The sequence below is a fragment of the Vespa velutina genome, chromosome 1, assembly GCF_912470025.1.
Source record: "Vespa velutina chromosome 1, iVesVel2.1, whole genome shotgun sequence".
Taxonomy (NCBI): Eukaryota; Metazoa; Arthropoda; class Insecta; order Hymenoptera; family Vespidae; genus Vespa; species Vespa velutina.
Window position 1 is genome coordinate 7,472,612 of NC_062188.1, and position 18,981 is coordinate 7,491,592.

At 31.2% G+C, this 18,981-nt stretch overlaps 1 protein-coding gene across 2 annotated transcripts in view; it reads left to right on the forward strand.

Annotated features, from left to right (window-relative positions):
* Positions 1–15,139: 15,139 nt before the first annotated feature.
* LOC124951917 (uncharacterized protein DDB_G0287625-like) overlaps positions 15,140–18,981 on the forward strand; it is a 45,147-nt gene continuing 41,305 nt past the window's right edge. The window contains exon 1 of one of the 2 annotated variants that reach the window (XM_047501017.1): positions 15,140–16,663. In XM_047501017.1, coding sequence (XP_047356973.1) covers positions 16,561–16,663 — 103 coding nt within the window. In that variant the 5' untranslated portion in view covers positions 15,140–16,560. The remainder of the gene's footprint in view (positions 16,664–18,981) is intronic. The other variant, XM_047501037.1, reaches the window with a different exon arrangement.

The window sequence follows — 18,981 nt, forward strand, 5'->3', positions numbered from 1 at the left end:
AGATCAATTATAATGGTAGACGAGTAAAAGAATATATGTATTCTTCAAGCTGCGAACACGAGAAATAATCTTTGAATCGAAGCCAGAGAATACAATCGGCTCACAGCTGCCCATTTTTTTCCCTGGAGTTCGTTTCGACCCGCTTCCATTGCTCGGTTCCAGTGACGTCATTGTGTGAAACGTCAGATCAATGGTCTCCAGGGGTTGCTGGCATCGCTCTTTACCCTTACGCGTACCGAGAAAGTCAAGAAAGGAAGCTCGGATCTACGAACGACCTACGCGAACATATGGATGTTTAAAGGGCGGATCGACGCTGACCTACTCCCTTAAATTACCTTCGAGACACGTCCGAGATTTCAACGGCCAAATGTCATAGTCGTTTAAATGAAAAAGTGATCTCTTTCATTCATTTTTTCTTCTTTTTCTTTCCTTTTCTTTTTTTTTCCTTTTTTCTTTTTTTTTTTTCTTTTTTCTTTTTTATTTTTTCACTCGAACATTCGAGTCAACTCTCGTAAATCATTTTTTTTCTCCATATTTTTGTTAATATCGATATTGAATAAATAACAATATTGGTATTAGATGAAATCGATTTTTTAACATTTTCGTAAATATCAATAATAATTAAATTATGATGTTGCTATACTAAACAAATCAATGCTTTTATAAATATCAATATTAATTCAATTATTATAATAATACGAAATAGATCATTCCTTTCTTTTTTCCTTCGAAATTTTTGTAAATATTGATACTGATTAAATACTACTTATCGATACTAAGTAATATCAATTTTTCAACATATTTGTAAATCAATAATAATTAAATTATAAGAATACTAAATAAATCGTGTTTTTCGATATATTAGTAAATGTCTATACTGATTAAATAATAATATCGATTTCGAATAAAATTGGTTTTCGTCGAAAAATTTTTGTGAATATCAATACCGATTAAATAATAATATCAATACTAAGTAAACAATTTTTTCGTAATTTTTATAAATATCGATAATTGATCAATGATAATATCAATACTAAATAAAATCGATTTTTCAATATACTTTTGCGAAAATATACATATATCAATGCTAATTAAATAATAATAATAATAATAATAATAATAATAATAATAATAATAAAAATTAATAAATAAATCGTTTTTTAAACATTTTTCAAGAAAGATATGATTTGAAAGATATTCAATTAAAATGAAATTTTTTGATTTAGAAAAAAAGATTTGAATCGATCTTTTAACAATAACATTCTAGCATGACGGTCGTAACTAATCAAATAGAAATAGGGGATGGCAGGAAAATACAAACACGACTTAGATGTCCATCACGAGTGGTTTATTTAAACGGTCATATACACGTCATATACATAACACATCGTATACGTAACTACTCGTTCTAATCCCATGAGCACGTTGATCGAGATTCGACGAAAGTAACCGCACGTTATTATCGAATAATCGTAGGAATTAGACGATCTTATCGATAGAACGTATCGAATGGAATAAAGCGAATTTCATTCTTCCCTCCTTCTCGAGATCAAGAAGGAACGATCTCTTCGTTAGAAGAGTAGAATTCACTGTCATTCAACGACCAAAGTTTCTCGTTAATAATCAAGTATAAGCGATAACGTGGTTAAAAGTCGTTCATTAAGTTCCCTGAAAGTAGAATGAAATGATAGTATGAGTCTTGTTAATAGGCAAGTTAGTAAACACACGAATCTTTTTAAGAGAATATAACCTTTATGTGTTTTCGATTAATTCGTATTTTTTTTTACAAATATCGACAGCTGAAAGAAAAAAGAATATAGAATTGCTTTAGAAAAAACCAAAAAAGACTGATCGTTTACATATTTATATTTATAAATACTACGACCTATAAATTAAATAAATAAATATATATATATAACTTATTCATTTATATTTATATAATAATATCGAGTAATAAATATTATGAGCATTATATTGAATAAGTCATATATATATATATATATATATATATATATATATTTATTTATTTATTTATTTATTTATTTATTTATTTATTTATTTATTTATATATGTATATATATAATATAAACGAATAATAAGAATGTATATAAGAGCTAAATTGAGAAGATGAAGTAAGCTAAAATCTAATGAATGAAATTAAATCATATAATTTTAACGTTCATCATATAAATTACTAGGAATAAATAGAAATAAAACATACGCATATACATATTTATTTATTTATATTCTTAATGATATCGAAAAAAGAAAAATGTTTGCGTCCACAAAATTTTTTTGTCGAAAAGACAATAAATAAAATTGAAAGAATAGAGTAAAGAAAAATTCAGATGAATGAAACTAAATCAATTATATATAATTTATAAATTTATCTTTATAATACGATATAATCTAATCTAATCATAAATTAAAGAATTTTTATTAATCCAATGATAAATTGAATAAATTCAATATTTACTTATTTATTTATTTATTTATTTATTTATTTGTATTCATAGTAATATCAAAACATAAGATACAAACTAAATTAAAAAGACATTGTAAAATGAAATTGAATTAAGGGACGAGAAAAGAGAGATGGAGTGAGAGATAAAGGCGGAGAGAGAGAGAGAGAGAGGGGGGGGGGAGAGAGAGGGAGAGAGAGATAGAGAGACAGAGAGGGAGAGAGAGAGTACAGAGATATTCTAGCGGACGATGACACGTTTCTCGAAAGGATTCGAAGGATTCGTAGCGTTCCATTCGTAAGCTGAGCGTCACTGGCATGACGTCACAGAAAGTTCAATGACGTCACGAGGCGTTCGATACGCCAGTATGGTACCTTGGAGTGGGGATACTCGTTTCACCGAGAAAGCGAGAAAGCAAGCGAGCGAGAGACCAAGAGAGAGAGAGAAAGAGTGAGAGAAAGAGAGAAAGAGAAAAAGAGAGAGAGTGAGAGAGATAGAAAGAGAGATAAAAGTAAAGAAGAAGAAAAAGGAAAAGAAGATAGTAGTACGTTGATACTGTGCGCACTATAGAAAAAGGGGATACTGCTAAGGGATGGGTTCCAAAAGGAAAGAGAAAAAGAGCTACAGAAGGAAGAATTCGGAAAGAAAGAAGTGGGATCTCAGGTAAGTAGTGGTACTAGTGAGTAAAGAGGAGAGGGGGTATGGAACGAGCAACTTTTCACGCCACTGTGGCTGAATGTTACTATCACAGATGCAGATCGGAGATCAAAAGAACGAGGCCGACGAATCTACCACGCATTGTCGAACACTTCTTGCGGATATATATATATATACATATCATATACATATTATATATATATACATATCATATACATATTATACATATGTACATATATATATATGCATATATAAATATATGTATAAATATGTGTTTATATGGCACTTCGTCAAGCTGACACCCGGATGACAAAACTTCAAAATGGAACTCGGCTAGCTTTTTAATCGGGTCTCTCAATCGGAGAATTTTTAATAACCCAGATGTGACACGCTATCAGAAGAGTTTCGTTTCAATCTGTTTCTCTCTCTCTCTATCTCTCTCTCTCTCTCTTTTTCTCTCTTTTTCTCGTGCTCATTCTTTCTCTCTTTTTTCTAACTATTTCACAGCCGATGAAAATCTTTTGATGAATCTAAAAAAATTTTCCTCCCTGTTAACTGAGATTCGAAAAGAAATTAAATCTGACTCTATCGAGAGATGAGATAACTATTTATTTCCATTGGATCGAGCATGATTGTATCATTCTCTATTCCTTTGAAATTTGACTTCTATTACGATACTCTGGTTGTTACGTATATATGTATCTGTCTACGTATTAGCCGTGTACGACGATCGGTTTCGAGTAAACGATTTAAACGTGAGATCTAGATGGAAGAGATCGAAGGGAAACGACCCATTTAATTAGATTCACTCTCCAATGGGAAAGCTATTCGCTATAATACGTTATTCGAATGTGTAGATATATATCCGTATTTTATTTATCTATACTACACAGTTCGATCAATACGCGACGATCAAATTTTCTTCCTTTTATATTCTTTTTTGCTTTTCTTTTTTTTTTTTACTTTCTTTCTTCTTCTTCTTCTTCTTCTTCTTCTTTTCTTTTTTTTTCTCATCTTTTTCCTTCTTTCAATTCCATTTTTCACGCTATACGTATAAGATTTTTTTATGAGGCGAGAGAAAGAGAGAGAGAGAGAGAGAGAGAGAGAGAGAGAGAGAGAAATATGAAATAATGAAATGCCTTGCTCGTGATCATACGTACATAATAAGGTTTATAATTAAACACCCGGCTGAATTTGATTTCAGTCGGTAAATCACAAGGAAACCGGTTTTATTTGCCTTCGAAAATGTTCCAATTAAACTCCTTTCGAAGCTGTGGCTATTTAAATCGAACTCGTCTGCTTTCGAACTACTTAATATTCTCTCTTACGATAAATCTAAGTACATACATATGTATAATACTTCTTTCGAAATTAATCGGTGTAGGTAAGTATTTCTATATGCTATCGTAGAAAACAAAACGCTTGCTTGTATTTATTTATTTCGACGAGAGAGAGAGAGAGAGGTGATGAGAGGGAGGGGAGAGAGAGAGAAAAAGAAAAGAAAGCCGATTCGGCTCCGATCCGAAAACTAAATCAAATGTCGATTTATATGTTTCTGCATTGGCTGCATCATATCGATGTGTTACATACGTACATATATATATATTACCATGATAAAAAGACTATGGACTGTGGGTATATATATATATATATATATATATATATATATATATATATACATATAAATATGTACATATATACATACGTATATACATATGCGTGTGTATATATCAAATATCGGCATCATGTCTTCGAATAACATAGATACCAGATAACATCGATAGGTCGACCAATGTATGTATACGTATGTATGTCCGGCGATCATGTAACGAATCGATATGATAAAATAATTCGATAAAAATTCATATAATAATAAATCGTTGAAGATTTATGAAGCGTCAGTATGCATTGTCACATGTTAGAAAGATAAGTGTAATACTGTGGACGGTTCAAGAAGGGCCAACTAGAGTGGATACCGAGTCTAAAAAGAGGCCGTGAGAGTGTATTTAAAAAGGTCTGCTCTTTAACCTGTGTTGGTCTATTTTTTAAAAATGTTTATCTACGTTGTATAAAAAAGAAAAAAAGAAAAAAAGAAAAAAATTAAAGTATGACGAATGTACTCATCAACTATAAAGTATATACGGCAGCTGTAATAAAATTGAATTAAATTGAGAAATAAAATGGCATTTGGCTTTTCGATGGATCAATAATTTTCAAACACAAATTTATTGATGTTGACAAAAGTTAACATGTTAATTGTGTTAACTTAATATACTTGTACACGCAAAGAGAGAAATAACCTTTTGCCATTTAAATTAATATTTTAATAAAAATATACAAAAATATAATACATTGTTGTATTTATAATATTTAAGAAAATAAAAAAATATAAATAATAATAATATATATATATATATATATATATATATATATATATAACATAATACAGTAATATATATATATATATATAAAATATATAAATAATTAATATAATTATATATAAGGAAAAAAATGAGAAAGAAAAAAATTTTCCATTACTTGGAAATAATTACACGTGGTACGATCGATAAAATATTATATTTACAAAGAATCGACCAGGATAAGCGTATACATAAGGTTGTCTAAGTGTCAATCCTTGTTGTTATTGATTACTAAACGACGTTCTTTGTCTGAAACATCATTCTGTGAAATTTCAGATCTCAACTTCCCTCGTTTAATGGTAATATGGGAGAACGCCTAATAGAAGACAAGACAGGACAAGAGAGGACCATTCTGTTCCGCCCTGTTTGTGGTGTGGGTGTGTCTGTCTGTCTGCCTGTTTAGGGTGGAATAGGGAGAATGTATCTGTCTGTCTGAGGTGAGGAGGACGTTTAAACGGGAATTAATAAATAATCAAAGGATTTTTGAGACGGGTAGAAATAAAGAAAAGGAAACTATTTCTCTGGTATTTCGTTTCAATTACTAATAACTGTATTTACGCGATTATGCTACAATGTTTCCATCTTAATCTATCTCTCTCTCTCTCTCTCTTTCTCTTTCTCTTAAGATTCTATTTCTAACTATCTCTATTACATATTGTTATCTCTACGTCAAATTTGTTTTGTTCGTACGATTAGATTCATTTTCATAAAAACAAAAAAAAAAAAAGATACCTTTATAACTGCTATAACTATCGTCTAATGGATTTCTTTCTTTCTTTCTTTTTTTTTTCTCTTTTCTTCTTTTTTTTTTTTGTGTGTATTTCATTATCTTTTCGAAATATTCAAAAATATCTTAAATTTACCTGAATACTTTTTAATTTTCATTAAAATATCAATTTAAATAGCAAAAGATAATTTTCTTTCTTTCGGATGGACGGGTGCATACGTCATGACACAATAAATAGCCATCTCTTTATGACGAATATATTCGTCAAAGACAATTAATAGGTTAAACGATTATCTTCTTTAATAATGACGAAGGAATAATACAAATCTTGAATTTGCTTTTATTATTATTATTATTATTATTATTGTTATCATTACCAATATTATTATTATTATTACTATTACTATTACTATTACTATTACTATTACTATTACTATTATTATTACTATTATTATTACTATTATTATTATTATTATTATTATTATTATTATTATTATTATTATTATTATTATTATTATTATTATTATTATTATTATTATTATTATATTAAAAAAATATATTCTATTTTATTTCCATTCTCATTACACATGTTCCTTCGATTTCCTTTTTCTTTTTCTTCTTTTTCTTCTTTTTCTTCTTTTCCGTTTTGTTTTGTTTTCTTTTTTTCTCGCACGTGTCTTCGAGAAAACACACATGTCCAATTTAACAACGGACGAAGATTTCGAAAGATTTGAAACAATTAAATACTTATTGGATATCTACCATACTGGTCGCTTGGATTCTCCGGGATGCAAGAGAGGGCAGCCGCATTGCGCTACCCCCACTATCACTAGCACCGGTCATAAAACGCACGCTTGCGATCCTTCTTTCACGGAATGTATATATATATATAGATATATATATATAGCGGATATCGCTTGGTACCTTTACAACTGTCCTACACCTCGAAAACGACGACGTTGCTATGCTCTTCCCGATAATTAAAAAGCTCTTCTCCGCGAGACGTAGATTAGCATAATGAAAATGTATGAAAAGAAAAAAGAAAAATATATATTATGAAAATAGGACGTAGTTGAATTGGATGGGTTAGGTTACGTTGCAAATAAGAGAAGGAAAATAAAAAATAAGAAAAAAGAGTAAATATATATATATATATATATATATAAATATATATATGTATATTTACGTATATCCATTGTTTATCCTTTTTTAGTATTTAAAGGCAATTGGTATTATTTGGCATATTGTCGACTAACCAACGTCTTGTTCTTTCTATTAACGTTTAATTAACAGACTGATGAGAAACTTCCCGCTGTTTGAACATCGATTTCCTTTTATAACGTAACAATGTCCGCCATTGCATCGCCACGCCGGCCAGCACATTCAAGCCGGCCGGCACGTCGGTATCGGACAATGCAGAAAGGAATTGTTTCCCTTTTACGGGATGACATTAATCAACCCCAACGTTATTTCACCAATGGCGAAAACTCAAGGTGATGTAATTTACACGTTCTTGCTATCCACAATGGTTCATGAAACCAGATTAAATTGAAAATTATTTGCGGCGCTACTTTCGATTCAGGCTATATCATTCTCCAATATACTATAATAGTGTGTGTGTATGTGTATGTGTGTGTGTATATATATATATGTATTAATAGTTGTTAGATCGAAGAATCTAAACGTGTTCGTTTGTCTCAGGGTATATATTTCATTCAGTATAAATCATGATATCTGTATCCATTTGAAATTCAATTTAAAATGTTATTCATAATTCTTTTTTCTTTTTACATTTCTTTTTTTTTTTTTTTTTTTTTTTTTTTTCTTACGAACTAAAACATAGAAATAAATTTTCTTTAATGGTATCGGATTAATTTAAATACTCGAGAGTTAAAACTTAAAAACAATTTAAATTTAAATGTTAACTATCAAACACGTGCGATAAGATTATTTCCCTTTTAAAGGTTTGATGTCAGCACTTGAGAATTCTTAGTTTATGGTAATTCACCGGATAATATGTTCAGTCGATAACATATATTGATATCTGACATTTCTTACGGAACAGAGAAATTACCGATAAGGTAGGAAATTTCGGTACAGTGATTAAAAAATTTACGATAACGAACATTTTTCATTCATTAAAAAATAATCGAATATTTAACTATAATGAACAAATTTAATTACTAATAAACATTGATAAATGACCGATCATTTAAATGGCACGATTGGTTTGAAATATCGAATACAAAAAATTAATTAAATTTAGAAACTTATCAAAATGCAAACGTTAAGCAATACATTAGAAAATCGATTGTCAGTCTTATGATTCATTGACTATTTTTTGCCAACGTAAACAATGACAGAAATTACCTTCCTTCTTATTGCATACAAAAAGACAGATAGAGAAAGAAAAAATGAGAGAAAGAGAAAGAGAAAGAGAAAGAGAGAGAGAGAGAGAGAGAGAGAGAGAGAGAGAAAGAGAGAGAGAGAGAAAGAGAGAGACAGACAGACAGAGGAAGAAACGAATATAAAGCGCGTGGGTTCATCATTCGCGAAAGAGAAACTACGCCATTAACTTGTCTTTTAAATCATTTTCGCTTGATTGGACAAATGAAGATATGTCGCGCAATAATTAACACAATGTTCGTCACTTTTTATTAATGTCGAAGTTCACCTGGAATTATTAACGTATTATAACAATTGTCATATCTTTATTTTTTATTAATTAATTCTTCTCACTTCTTTTATATATATATATATATATATTATATAAATAAATTAAGTATTATATATACATGTATCGTGAAGAGAAAATTGAAAACTTTTTTTTTATAGAGTAATAGATATAATACACATGAAAATGATTTTATTCAAATAGGATGTCGGTCAGATTAGAAAAAAAGAAAAATGAAAAAAAAAAAAAGAAAAACAGAAATAAAAAAGAAGAGTGAAGAGTATGCTTTCCATGCGATTATTCATGGTTATGTCACGAAAACGTTGAGAAAGGTGCGCGTCCTGAACTCGCGTGATACCTGGCTATAGAATGGCAGTGAAAGCATCAACAATAAGTAACAAGTATAAGTGTAATCGTCATATCGAACGGACATGTTCCTTTGATTGTGTACATCATTTAAACGTGCATACACATGTACATTATTGTAAAATGATGCTTGTGGCTTACTAGGAAGGAAACGTTAAAATTCTCTCTTTTCTAACTCTCTCTCTCCTCTCTCTCTCTCTTTCTCTCTCCTTCTTTCTCTTTTTTTATCTCTCTCTCTCTCTCTCTCTCTTTTTTCTATCTATCTCTCTATGTTTCTCTTTCTCCTTTCTCTCGCATTCCTAAAATGCATAAGACGCCAATCGATGCGAGTGTAACGTCGACGCCAACGTTGAGTCACTTTGTCCGAAAGTTGTTTGCAGAAATCGTTCTCGGCTTCTCTTCACTTATCAAGACTTTTTCCTGTCATCCTTTTAGGATAGCCTCGATACTCTTATCCCGCAGGATGTTACAAAGTTCCACTGATAAGTTGTTTACGTATATACGTTTCCTCTACGTTTTTAACAGGTTGTGTTTCTCTCGGCGTTTCTCAAACTTCAAACTTCGTTGTCTTCGTCAAACAATAGAATATTTGTAAACATTTCCGCGAAATATTTCTTGTAGGAAGCTTTTAACGAAAATTGTTTTCATTAAATCACAAGGTATCGATATCACATAGATAATCGATCGATCTCAATATTAATTTTTGTCGATTGAAAATTTCATTCGTTTCAGTTTCAACGTTAAATTGCATTTTCAATTCGCAACTATTTAATCGTATCTTAATTTTAAAATATTGTTTTTTATGGGGGAGGTGACAAATCGCTCGAGGGTCGTAACAACGACTTAACGTCGTTTTACAGACGGCACGTAAGCAACCGTCTAAATTTGGATTTTCTTTGCGACGGGACAAGAGTTTAGGAGAGAACGTTTATGAAATTCCACTTTTCATATGGAACCTTGGAGGAATTTTCGTGCGTTCCTAAAACGAGTATCGATCGTGAAAAAAAATTTGTCTCGCATTGAATTAAAGGGAAAAAAAGAAGAAAAAAAAAAAAGGAAAAAGAAAAAAAGAAAAAAGAAAAAATAAAGAAAGAAAGAAAGAAAGAATGAAAGAGAGAAATAAGAAATCATGTAAAAGGAAAAACGAAGGAAATGTGCGAGTTCTATAAAAGATTTCGAAATTAATCAGCGCATTATAATCGTGGCATAAAGTTAGCTTGCCGTAACGAGCCCGTACGTTTCCTTAAAGGTGAAAGTAAAAGTTGTCTGGCACTTTGCCGTGCGGCTCATGCCGCAAAATCGTTCGTTCGAATTGGCCCTTATCGTTTGCCGCACATTCTACGAGAGAACTTCCGGAATTTGGAAGGTATTTTTTGTTCACCTACTTTCTAGTATTCGAAAATCTTATGGTCTTCTCCATTTTAGTAAATATGATGTTAAATTAATTTCTATTTTAGATATAATTTCGAGACATAAATTTTGTTTATATTTTTTTTTAAATATCTCACTTTACAGATTAAATTTAGAGATATTGTTGGATATAATTTTATTATATCTTTCAGACATAATATAAATATAATTTTATAATAATTTTGAAAAAAAAATAAAAAAAAAAGAAAAAAAAAAAGAAAAAAGAAAAGAAAGAAATTTCTTGAACTTTTATCCATATAATTTTTATCTTCATTTAATTTCATCAAAATTATGAAGTAAAAATTAAAGAAGAAGTTTCTTTGGATAAATATGTTAAATTCATCAATACAACATCTTTTTACCATATAACGCGAATACTATCAAACGAAAAAAAAATTAATCGATTCGAACATTTTCTTCGCTCGTATTTTCCTCCTCCTCTTTTAACCGGCAGATAATTCTAATTAAATTGTTCGTGACTAACGTTGAGCGAATACAACTCGTGACTCAGAAACCATCCCGATGAGACGTTCAACAAACTGGCCCGCATCGAATATTATAAAACATTGCTTTTAAAATTCACGCGACTCTCTTTTACTGGATTGTCGGATCAAAGAAAGAGATTTTTTTTTTTAACTGAAGGGAGAAAGCATCGTAAGTGCAGAAAATGAAGTTCGATCGTAAATTTCTTTGCTCTTTTATCATTCATTCGTTCCGTATTTTACATTTTTTTCCTTTCTTTTTTCTCTCTCTCTTTCTCTCTCTCTCTCTTTATTTTGTTTTTTTTTTCTTTTTTATCGCTTCAAACAAAATTACCAGGTCGGTCGACGATAATTTTACGAAGATCGTAGGTACTCACGTTGCAACGCGTTCTACATTTTGCAACGAGACCCGAGAGCCAATGGTAGAGAGGCGAATTTTATTTCGGTCGAAAGACTCGTCTTTTTGCATTCGAGAATCAGCCCGGCGTCTCGTTCCTCTCAGTCGAGATATTTTCAGGAGCTCCAACAGGGAGAACTCTGGCACATTGCATACCTCGAAAAAGTCATTTCATCCGCGCTATGCTACGTCTGGCTTATGAAAGATAAAAGTGAAGCTCTTTTTAAAACTTCGTTATTTTATCTTCCATTCTCTCTCTCTCTCCCTCTCTCTCCCTCTCTCTGTATCCATCTATCTATCTATCTCTTTTTCATACATATTTCTTTTTTTTTATAATTTTTTTTTTTTTTTTTTTTTTTTTTTTTTATCGACAAATAAATCCATATTTTATACACAGAAGAGAGATAACAGAAATATCACACGTTCGTTCATGCGAAGATAGAGAGATATAAATTCGTGAAATATAATATTTTGTTCGGGTTATAATACTCGAGGTATCGATTCTCGCATAGGTTTCGATCAAGTTTAAACTCTCGGCATTTCTGTGTCGTCGTTGAACGCCTTCGGAATATTGATATTAAACGACTATCATTACTGACATTGGAGACGTCTATAGAGCATTGTTCGACAATACATACACAAGTTCTCTCGACATGGATCAGTGCATCGTTCGTTTATAATATCTCGTTTGGACGCACTCGACCGAATGGCACGCTACCTTCGAGCGCGATCGATCGTAAATAAAGTCTATCGACTCTTCTCGTCTCTTTCGCAAAGATTTATTGATATTGGATAAATCTGATTAGATGAAGCATTTTTTTTTTTATTTAATCTTTTTTACAAATTTCGGTTGACCTAAATAGTGACAACATCGGAGAAATTAATTCCCTACACACAAAAAATTTACTAATCCAAAATTTATATTTTGATCATTCAACGTCCATTTTTCAAATAATCCCAATGGTAAACAATTTCGATCATTCTTAAAAAAAAAAGAAAAAAAAAAAAAAGGATAGAAGTATGAAAAAAAAACCATTCGAACAAGGAAGCTTGATATCGGTATCGACACACACACACACACACACACACACACACACACACATACACGCGTGATCCTATTTTTTCACCTGTCCCATATTCACCAATCCCCGCAATAAAATAGGCTCCTCTTTCTATCATCTTATATTCTTCTTTATTCTTCTTCCGTTTTCCCCTTATAATTCAAGGTCAGAATAGTCCTGCTAATATGTCGTCGCCGTAGCACAATCCCATGATGACAAAAAAAGAAAAGTAACAGACAGAGAATCGTGACAGCTTTCGAAGGTTTATAATGGTCCGTACTGTGGGATGACATAAAGAAATGCACCCCATAATGTTTCTATGAAACGTACCGACTATTTAGTCGTTGGAACTAGCAAAACTTATATTGCCATTGCTTAGAAATTTTCCTTGCTTTAACCCAAAACATGCGATTCGTTTTACTCGAAGTTTAGTGACTTTCTTCTCGTTTCACCTATATAAAAAACATATACAGGTTTACACAAACATACATAGGGTAATGTAGTATATTATAAATGTATTTTATCGAAACGAAGAGAAATCGAATCATGATCATTATTATTATTTTTATCATTATCATCATCATCTTCATCATCATCTTCATCATCATCTTCATCATCATCATCATCATCATCATCATCATCATCGTCATTATTATTATTATTATTATTATTATTATTATTATTATTATTATTATTATTATTATTGTTATTATTATTATTATTATTATTACAACAATAAGGAAACATTACTATTCGAATTTTTCTATTCCTTATTTTATATGCACTTTAAGCAGTCAATGATACGAATCACGTGGCGAGTATATAGTAATCGTAGATGGAGAGTGAAAGTGTGTCACTGAATTTTTTTCATTTTTGCATTGTCGTCATAGATCTCGAAACGATTTAACGTCACAGCTTGATCACGTATATCCTGTATCCTGCAGCATGCGAACGCATACAAGCGTTCACCGTCTAATACCATTACGATCGCTAATACTATTAACCAACGCTATTACCGTTACAGGTTCCCTCGGTATTTCATCTTAATGGAACGATTTCGCCGTTTCCTTCGCTTACCAACATCAGTAATACCAGTTTCTATGAAGAACCGTGACCATGGTTCTATATAATCTTATCGCACGCTAAAGTTTAAATATCTTTTACTTATCAAGAATCCGATAGAATCGAAAAACGTTCCAAATCAATGATGGATATATATATATATATATATATATATAATTTTATTATGTAAATATATGTATCTACCTGGTTAAAATATTAAACTTAGATTCTAAAAACATTTTCGATTATTGACTCATATTCCTATTAAGGGACATGCAATACGTTGAAGTATTTTCGTATGAAAGGGGAAAAGTATACGGGGTGTAACCCATTTATGCTCGACGGATAAAAAAGAAAAACGGTTCTGGCGATTAATCGGATGGAAAAATTGCATCGCAGCTTGCGGACAGCTTCTGTGTAAATATCGGTAAACATCCATTTGAGAGGAGTTACTTTTCTGCTTTGGGGGTAAATAAAAATGGATGTAATGGTAAAGAGAGAGAGGGAGAGAGAGAGAGAAAGAGAGAGAGTATAATGATATATCACGATTTCGAGACGTGGAAGTAATCGAAAAATTGATGATTCTGACGTAAGTTAACTGGCTCGTGTACAAAGTGCTTCCGAGAAAAAGAAAGAAGCAAAAGAAGAAAAAAGTGAAACACACCATAAATACCATTTTTATCTCGTCCATTTTCCTCGTATCAGCTTGACTAGTTTTTGGGCAACGAGCAAGTCGTCGTAAACGGCACTAAAAATATACTTCTTTAAAAAGAAAAAAATCTTCGCTTTTCCATTAATTATATTTGTCAAGAATCATCTGAACCATAAACAGAATTATTAGTATCAATTAATTTATTAATCCATGATGTGTATAAAAAATAAAAAGAATTCATCGAGAATAACATTAACTAACGTTAGATCGTTAGTATAAAAAAAAAAAAAAATAAATGAATAACGATACTGAATATAATGAATAAAAATAAATTATCCTTTTTAATCTTACACGCAAATAATAGAAAATCATTTTTGTTATATTTAAAACTTCAATATTGTTTTCTCTGTAAGATAATCACATTTCTTTTATAATAGTTTATAAACACGTAATTTAATTTCATGGATATTACAATGCTTTAAAAAAAAAAAAAAAAAAAAAAAAAAAGGAATAAATTAAAGAAAGAAAAAGATAAGAGGAAAAAAAGAAAAATAATAGAAAAAGAAAGAGACAAGAGAATCTCTGTTTTTTTACTCGTTAGGCTGGTAAGGGATGCGCGTAAACACGGTAAACGATCCGTAGGGTAATAGGGAGAGTAGCTGCGCAGCTACGCTGTTTAATAGTGGGGATAGACAGTGGAGAGGCGCGAGGAGCGGTGGTAGGGGTAGGCACGATGCACTCCGGGCCTCGAGCGTTTGTCAGTCATAGTCAGTCGTTCGGCGGACGCGCGCCGGTTTGGTTGTTTAATGTTATTGTTTATTATTTGTTCGATGCCACGCGATCAAACGGTTCTCGTGTTTCAATTTAACGTTCGAAACGTGTCAACGGGGTTCGTGCAAAGACTCACGATTATCTCATAAGGTGGGAATGTGATAGTGATGTGTTAAACGTTTCTCCTATTAAATTAACAATATAAAAGTATACATGCATATATATATATATATATATATGTTTATATGTATATATGTTTGTGTTAGTAGAAAGCTAACAGTAGTGCATTTGTATCACCTGTGTAAACAGTGACAAACGTTTCTCGTGCATCTGAATATCGAAAATATATATTCTATCTCAACGAGGAAGAGAGGAAGCTAGAGAGAGAGAGAGAAAGAAAGAAAGAAAGAGAGAGAGAGAGGCAGGGAGAGAGGGAGGGAGATAAAGATAGAAAGAAAGAAGATAATTAATAAATACGAAGGAAGAGAAAGACCGAAGAAACACAGACTTTCTTATCTCTCTCTCGGGATTCACACTCGGGACGATTACATTGCCAAAACATAACAAATAGTGAATCTTCTAAACGACCGATCAAGGAAATTTCGAGGAACTAAACTCTTATTGTTAGTTTCGTGGAAGTTGATAATATAGGAAGGAGAATGCATTTTTTCTTGTCTTCTAACGAAGACAACGTAATAATAGTATAATAATAATAATAACAATAACAACAACACAACAACAATAACAACAATAATAATAATGATGATGATGATGATGATAATCGAAATCGAAACATAGAAGATACGTACATATATATTATTATTGTCGAGTTTCAAATAATCTCATAGAACGATAATATTATAAAGCGAAGGAAAGACACAGTGCAAAAACTGAACGGCGCCTTCTCGATCGTCGAACCGTCGCCTCGACCAATAACGAACGTCGTCACCTTCCCCCCTTCACCTTCATCATTATTTTATCTTTTTCTCTCTCTTTACGTGTACTCTGCTATTTCGACGAAGAAAGAAGAAAAAGAAAAAGGAAGAAGAAGAAGGAGGAGGAGGTGATGATGATGGTTTGGTGGGGGAGTTAAATCGTATGAAATTTTTCGAGATTAGAGGCGCCATAGCAACGATTCCGTGACCCGTGTATGTGTGTGTTAATTAATTCGTCATTATTAAACGTAATTCAGTCTCGTTTGAATTTTGTTATTCATCGTGTGGAGGCATTTAAAAGACAATGTGGACTATTGACTGAACGAGTAATTTTTTGTTTTTCGGGGGGTGGTGGTGGTGGTGGCGGTGGTGGTGGTGGTGGGGGTGGTGGCGGAGGAGGCGAGGAGGAAGAAGAAGAAGAAGAAGAAGAAGAAGAAGGGAGGAGCCGATAGAGTAAAGTGAGAAGAAACAAAAGGCGGTGGAGATGATGATGGCGCCACAGGTGGTGGGTGTTCTGCTAAAGAAGCCGGGACAGCAGAACCACCCGCGCATAACGCCCCTCGATCGACAGGAAACCAAGATAAGGGGTGAGTTTCCGTTCCTTATTTTCTTTTTTTTTTTTTTTTTTTTGGATCCCTCACTTGTCTCTTTCGATCAGCCTTCTCTCTCCCTTATTTCCCTTTTTTCAGTTATGTCTTTTATTTAGTAGATGGAAGGTTTATATAGGAATATCTTGGATTTCTATGAGATTCTATATGCCAGATATTCGATCGATGAAACGCTCGGGCTATTCAAGTGAGATCGATTGGAGCGTGCGTATATGTACCGTATATACGTATACGTACATTTATTGATGTTCGAGCGAGAGAGACAGAGAGAGAGAGAGAGAGAGAGAGAGAGAGAGAGAAAGAGAGAGAGAAAAGGAGATAGAGGACGAATATAACATGCTTTCTTTCGACATCTTTTTTCATTACATTTTTCCAATAATTCGTTCGTTGAGAAAAGGTAGAAATGTCACAAATGAAAAAGTAATTAATTTCGAGTGAAATTGTAATAACGTTTGTTTTACTTTCTCTTTGATTTATAAAGAATAAGACGAAGTAATTGAAATGATTATGTATTATTAAATGATTTGGTACAAGAGAATTTCGGAAGAATGCGTTAGAGTAATAAATGTCCATGTATGTCCATGTATCCCATATATCATGGATAACAATTTTGTTATTCAATCTCGTTGCGGTTTATTAACCTAATCTTTCGACCGCCTGTTATTTTATTTTATCTATGTACTTTCGCTTTATCTGAGCACAATTAATTTCTAACCGCACGCGGATATCCTGATTGACAACCGCAACGGGATAGAATACGATAGCCATGGTATATTCATTTCAAAAAGAAATGGCGAGACCGAGAACCGCGTACTTACCTATATCACTTTGGAGAACGCTTAACATTCTTTGACATAATGAGGATTCGAAAGGCCGAAATGCCAAGGAGTTCGTCGATCTTGTCCTTTTCTCGATCTTGGATATGTTACACGTTCATCCGTAAAAAAAAAAAAAAAAAATAAAAATATAGAAAAAATTATTAAATGGTTAAGTATATGAAAATTATAACATAGACATTGTTAGAAGTAGAAAAGAGAGATTTAAAAATTATATCTTAAATAATAAGGATACCACTTTAAAGAATCCAACCAGTTAGTTTAAAAACGTTGAGGAATTTGCGTACACCTAGATAGTTTTCAAAAATTTATTTTACAGAAAAATATTTTTTTATTTAATAGTATTATTATCCTTACAGACAAATATTATGTAAATTCTTAAAATTCACGAAGTTACAGCCGTTCGAAGTCGATCCTAACGAGTTCGACATTACAGTTATCTTAAACTTTAAACGTTTTTATCTCGAAAATATTTATTTTCCAAATCTGTGGAAAATGATATTTTAAAAATTATTGAATCGATTTGAATGAAATTTGATGGACGATTATTTCTCATTTCATTTTTTTTCAGGCCATAATATTTGTTTCTTTTAATCATTAAAAGAGTATTTTTTTATCAAAAATCTCATGGGAAATTCAAAAAATATGAGTGATTATATTTTTTTTTTGTTAAATAAAAATCTTACAATTCCTTCATGAAGTACTGATTTTTTTGGTTCTTTATTTTATTTTTTCTTTTTCATTTTAATTATACTTTGAGGAGATATTGTTGGAGCTATACAAAACGACTTCGTTTGGTTCGATATCGACAACAACAAGAAGATAATGGATTGTTTTAATTTTTTCATTGGAAAATATTCTTCATATTACACACTCACTCATATTTAATAATTTTTTATTAATAATACAAATAAGATGCAAAAAATTATAAAAATTTGTCTTTTTTTTACATTCATCTAGATATATGTAACCCCGTACATATAAGTAGCTCATTTTATCAATTCATAATAGAATTGAGTTAATTATTATTAATCCATGTAATAGTTAAGACTTAATTACTAATTAATAAATTGTAAGGAAGAAAAAGAGCTTCGAAATTATTTTAAATATTTTCGTGAATTTTAAGAATTTTCGTGAAAACGACGTGAATGTATCAATTGATGTGAGAGTCAACAAAAATATATCAAACATAAATGACTCATTTTACCAATTCACAATAAAATGATTAATTGAATTAAGTTAATTAGTATAAATTCATGTAGTTAAATTATTATTTTATCAATTATTATGTACAAAAATTATTCAATAATAATGATTTTAATAATTTGAAAGTTAAGAAATGAAAAAGAAAATTTAGAAATTATATTAGAGTATTTAAATGACGAAGACAACATTTAAAGTTATTCAGTGATACCACAAACATAGTTCAAACATAATACACACTATAATTTTGATATGCCG